The sequence below is a fragment of the Chrysochloris asiatica genome, unplaced genomic scaffold, assembly GCF_000296735.1.
Source record: "Chrysochloris asiatica unplaced genomic scaffold, ChrAsi1.0 scaffold00030, whole genome shotgun sequence".
In the NCBI taxonomy this organism is placed as follows: Eukaryota; Metazoa; Chordata; class Mammalia; order Afrosoricida; family Chrysochloridae; genus Chrysochloris; species Chrysochloris asiatica.
Window position 1 is genome coordinate 11,143,043 of NW_006408548.1, and position 5,770 is coordinate 11,148,812.

The 5,770-nt window shown below is 35.0% G+C and overlaps 1 protein-coding gene across 1 annotated transcript in view; it reads right to left on the reverse strand.

Annotated features, from left to right (window-relative positions):
• ZCWPW2 (zinc finger, CW type with PWWP domain 2) overlaps nucleotides 1–4,892 on the reverse strand; it is a 169,353-nt gene extending 164,461 nt beyond the window's left edge. Inside the window, exon 1 of the mRNA XM_006851605.1 lies at nucleotides 4,555–4,892. Within this exon, the coding sequence (XP_006851667.1) occupies nucleotides 4,555–4,892 (338 nt within the window). The remainder of the gene's footprint in view (nucleotides 1–4,554) is intronic.
• Between the last annotated feature and the right edge of the window lie 878 nt (nucleotides 4,893–5,770).

The window sequence follows — 5,770 nt, forward strand, 5'->3', positions numbered from 1 at the left end:
CGAGGCCATTAACATGCCTGGAAAAAATTAGAGCCATATCTACCTTCTTGCTTACTGCAAACAGTAGAGCGAGCTTGCTTCAGTAGTCACATATATTTCCCTTACTAACAAAGAACAAATGAAAACAGACTCATATAGAGTAACAAATTCAAATCTAGTAATACTCGATCACTTACTCAATAGCACAAGTACATACAAAGATAACAGGAATTTATAATAGTATGAGATAAATACACAATTAACATTCTAGAAACAATAAGACATTAGTTTTTAAATAAACCATTTCATAGATGCTAAAGTTTAAATGGAAAGACAAGCTAGTCAACTACAGAGATATTTAACAGTATAACATCATTTGGTCAATTCTCTTTAGCCCTTGGCCTTACGCTCAGCTTTTAAGTATTCAATCTTGTCAATATTTCATTCATTCTCAGAAGACCTGACCCTCTCTACTAAAGCTAAAAAGCTAAACAAAACTGATATTAAATCTAGACATGCCTACTTAGATTTTATACAATAAAAACAAATTATTTTCAAGAATGTTGTTGCTAAGTACCTTTGAGTAGGTTCCAACTCAACTCAACTACCCTCGAGTAGGTTTCAACCCTTTGTAGGGTTTCCAAGGAGCACTGGTGGGTCAGAACTGCTGATCCTAAAGCACCACAGCAATAGCACCTTTTTTGGCTATGAGCAAGCTACATGGAAAATCAAATTATAACATATACATCTACCTCCTATAAAATACCAAGAATCTGATTCCAACATGCTAATTTCAGATAGAAAAAAATAACATGAAACGACAAATTCATTTATTCATGAATAGCCTTAAAAATGCTTCATAAATAGCCCCATAAAATCAGTACTTATATCCATATCTTTATAATATTTGCTACTTGCTAGCAATGGGCTCAAATATAGCAACAATTGTAAGGTTGGCCCTGGACTTGGTAGCATTTTCTTCTGTTGTGCATAATGTCGCTGACTCGATGGCACATAACAGTTATTTTGATGCTCATCCTAACTATTACGTGGAAGTCAATTACTAATTTGTTTGCAGCATGATTATATTGGATTTTTTTGAGCCCTTAGTAGTAAAGGAAAAATGTTTTTGGAGAAATTGCCCACAATGGGAAACATAATTAGTGACAGAACAAGAACATAAATCTAGATTTTGACCTGAAAGCCTGTAGTGTGTGTCTGAGTATTTGAGAAAAATCCTATCAGTCTCTTTGAAAGCACATGTCTTATTTTCTTCATGGAGACCAGCTGAACATGAATGAAAACAAAGCAATATGAGTCAGGGGATTTCAACTTTGATAATGCTGTGTAGGAGAATGTAATATAAAATGGGAAGAAATTCTGGGAAGACAAAAAGAAAGGTGTATAGTTAACAATCTCCTGGAATTATCCCATATATGCGGTTTTTGTTATTGTTAAGTGATGAGGAATATCAGTTGCAACTCAATGACTTTGTATAGGGTTTCCAAGGAACAGCTGGTGGGTTTGAACAGCTGACCTTGCAGTTAGAAGTCCAGAGCTTACCCTAAAGTGTCACAACAAGACTCCATACATACAGATAGAAGAACTAGAGTAGCAAATCCTAAACGTGGCATACAACATTCGGAACAAAAGTAACAATCATGCAAAGAACAGAAGCAGGTGGGTACAAACTACTGACAGTTACAAGACCTATGAATTATTAGCATCTATGTGAGAGAAAACAGGATGAGAAGGAAAAGACAACCAGAAACCTGATGACTTTGAGAAACCAGAAACTCCAAATTGCCAACAGCTACTCGCTTGAAAGTGCAACAGGCACAACTAATAAAAGCAACCAAAATTTGGAGCAGGGAAGTTGCAATAAAATCTGAAAGTGTGGGAACAATCAGAGCCCTATGAACACTTAAAAATAACCAATAATGTTCCTTTACAGGAAAAAACCTACACTGATGAGAAACTGCTGGTAGTACAAACCAAATTGAGGAGTACAGATAAATAAGAACAAAGAAAGGGTACAAATAAAGGCAGGGGAGAAAAACAAGTAGAAAACCCGAGAAAAGTCTAGTCTATATTTTTGATACTTTGAGGAAATAAAAGATGGGATCTTGGAGTGTGAATTAGAAAAGTTAAAAAAAATTTTTTTTAATCTGTTCTGAAACTTCTGGTTCCAGGAAAGATGAAGTAGACTCACTTTTTCTATTCCTCACTATGGTTAGTTAGTTGTGTAATTTTGAGTCAGTTCTGACTCATAGCAGCCCTGTACAGGATTTCCAAGGCTATAGTATTTCAGATCTTTGCAAGAACAGGATACTTCATCATTTCCCTGGAGCAGCTGGTAGATTTGAACTTTTGACCTTGCAGTTAGCAGCCCAACTCATTGAGTCAATTCCAAATCATAGCAACCCTGTACAGGGTTTCTGAGGAGTAGTTTGAATCATGGACCTTGTGGTTCACAGTTCAGTGCTGATCCTACAGTGCCACACCAGAAATCCTTCCTCCCTATTGTTGTTAAGTGCTGTGGAGTCATTTCTGACTCACTGTTGTTGTTGTTAGGTGCCCTTGAATTGGTTAACGACTCACAGTGACCCTATGCACAACAAAACAAAATACTGCCTGGCCCTGGGTCAACCTCACAATCATTTCTACGCCAAAAACCACTGCCACCGCCACTATGCCAATCCATCTCGCTGGGGGGGGTCTTCCTCCTTTTCTCTGATCCTCCACTTTACAAAACATGATATTCTTCTCCAGTGACTGGTCCCTCCTGATAATATGTCCGAAGTATGAGAGACAGAGTTTGGCCATCCTGGCTTCCAAGAACACTCTGGCTGTACCTCTTCCAGCAAAGATCTGTTCTTTTGGCAATCCATGATACTTTTTAATATTCTCCTTCAACATTATAACTCAAATGCATCAATTACTCTATGGTCTTTCTTATTCACTGTCCAAATTTTGCATGCATGTGAGGTTTTTAAAAATACCATGGTTTGGATTAGGTGCACCTTAGTCCTCAAAATGATATCTTTACTTCTCAACACTTTAAAGAGATCTTGTGCAACAGATTTGCCTAACACAATAATACATCATTCAATTTCTTACTACTGCTTCCATGAATGTAGATGGTTGACCTGAGCAAAATGAAGTCTTTGAAAACTTCAATCTTTTCTCCATTTATCATGATGTTATTTATTGGTCCAGTGGTGAGGATTTTTATTTTCTTTACACTGAGGTGCAACCCATCATCAGTAAGTATTTTAAGTCCTCTACACTTTCAGACGACGTATTGCATTGGGCAAATCTGCTGCACAGGAACTTTTTAAAGTACTGAAGAGCAGAGATGTCAGCTTGAGGACTAAGGTGCACCTGACCCAAGCCATGGTATTTTCAATAACCTCATATGGATGCGAAAACAGGACAGTGAATAAGGAAGATTGTAGAAGAATTGATGCCTTTGAGTTGTGGTGTTGGAGGAAAATACTGAAAGTGCCGTGGACTGCCAAAAGAACCAAAAGATCTGTTTTGGAAGAAGTACAACCAGAGTGCTCCTTGGAGGCCAAGATGGCTAAGCTTCGTCTCTCCTACTTTGGACACATTGTCCAGAGAGAACAGTCGCTGGAGAAGGATATCATGCTGGGTAAGGTGGAGGGTCAGAGAAAAAGAGGAAGACCCCCAACGAGATGGATCAGCCAGGTGGCATCATTGATGGCGTCAAATGTGGCAGCAGTAGTGAGGTTGGCCCAGGATCGGACATTGTTTCGTTCTGCTGTGCATGGGGTCGCTATGAGTCGGTTCCGACTCAATAGCACCTGACAACAACAACAACAACACTTTCAGCAGGAGTCCTGAAATTAAAATTTTTGAAAAAGACTTAAAACTATTAAAGTATATATTGCATATTTGGGGAAACCAATCCAGAAAGGAAAGCTCTAGGGATATTCTAGTAAAATCATAGAAATGTAAGAAAAAGAAAAAAGCATTTTAGGAGTATAGGCAATCATCGCAAAATATATATTCTTTTCAAATACACATGAAACAATGACATGAGAAAACATGCTGTACCATAAAATACGATTCAGTGGAAATAACTACAATAGATTTATATCCAAACTTGACAACAATAAAATATTTTAAAATCTCTAATTATTTGGTCATTTAAATACATACTAATAAATAATCCATTTCAATGAAGAAATCATAAAGGAAATGAGAATTTCAAACTGAAAAATAATTAAAATACAACGTAGAAAAAATTTGTGCGATGTAGCTAATGTGGCATTTAGAGATAAATTTTTAGCTTTACAAGGCCTTTATTATGGGGATATTACTTCAATTTAGTGACTTAAGCTTCCAGTTTAAAAAAAAACAAACTAGAAAAAGTATTAATTAGATCTAAAGAAGTAGGGGAAAGGATAATAATGATATCAGAAAAAAAAAAGTCAGACAAACAAAAAAGAAAACAAATCCAAAGGCGATTTTTTTTAAGTTAATAAAATTCATAAACCTAGCAAGGCCATACCTTAACACTTTACTATAAGACAATTATTAGAAGTTTACCTTGGCCAACTGCATAATTTGACCAAAACCAGGCTTCCAAGAGGGAGCAGTGAATACACAATCTTAAATCCATTTTGATGAAGCTGAGATTCTTCTGGAAAGTCTTCTTCAGAAATAGAGCATCTATTGTATCTTGAATCGGTGTTCATGAAGCAGTACCATGATTCATTGTGATCAACTTTGGCTGCATCTTCACTTGACAACAACCTCCATTTCAAACAATTTTCATTCTCACATTGTACCCATACTTTGTTTACATACATGTTTTCTACTGTGGAATCCACTATATTGTTACAATGTTCTGCATTTATTCCACAATCCATATTTTCTTTATCCATACTGATTTTAATCTGGAAAATAAGTAAAAGAGAGGAAAATAAAACAATAGGAATTGATGAGTATGTGGCGAGATAATCCAACCCTAAGTCATCTTTATTCACTCCCTCTCTATCATACAAAGATTATTGATGCAGAAAACATTGTTTCCATCTATTCATGAACAAAATAACAAAATAGATACATCAGCTATTTGGATATAAAATGCTCCAAAATTAAAAGAAAGAAAAGTATGATGGAGCAGAAGACGAGTACAATTTATATATAATTCCTATTAACCTACTACTTATAGTGCAATCTGCTATAATAATAGCTAAGCCTTACTACATATTGACTATATACCAACTATTATTCTAAGTACTTCATATGCACAATTCACATAATCTTCCCAAAGATGTTCATGTTCATTTTTACAAAGAAAACTGAAGGTAATCTTAAGGGCCTAGAGCTTTTAGGTGATAGACGTGGAATTTGAATGCAGGCAGTTTGGTTGCAAATTCTATGATGTTATCCACTAGGAAGTATGAGATTCCTTTCTTTTTCTAGTTACCAGGAAAATAAAATACAGCAAAATATTTTCCTATATTAAAATTATTTTTTTTAATTAAAGGAATCTTTTGCTTTGTTTTACCCTTTATACATTACTAATTAGTCTGAACAAAAATACTTTCTTAGAGTTTTATTACTAACAAAATTTTAAATATATATAAAGTTAGAAGTACGTGATTAAGTCCTCAACATTCAGCTTCAACAATAAAAATTAAGTGTATATAAATAAAATATAAATAAGCTAATTATTAGAAACTTGTTTTGAAATAGAAATCCTATTCATTAAGAAAAAATATTTGCTATATGATATTCTTGAGTTAGCAGAACACTA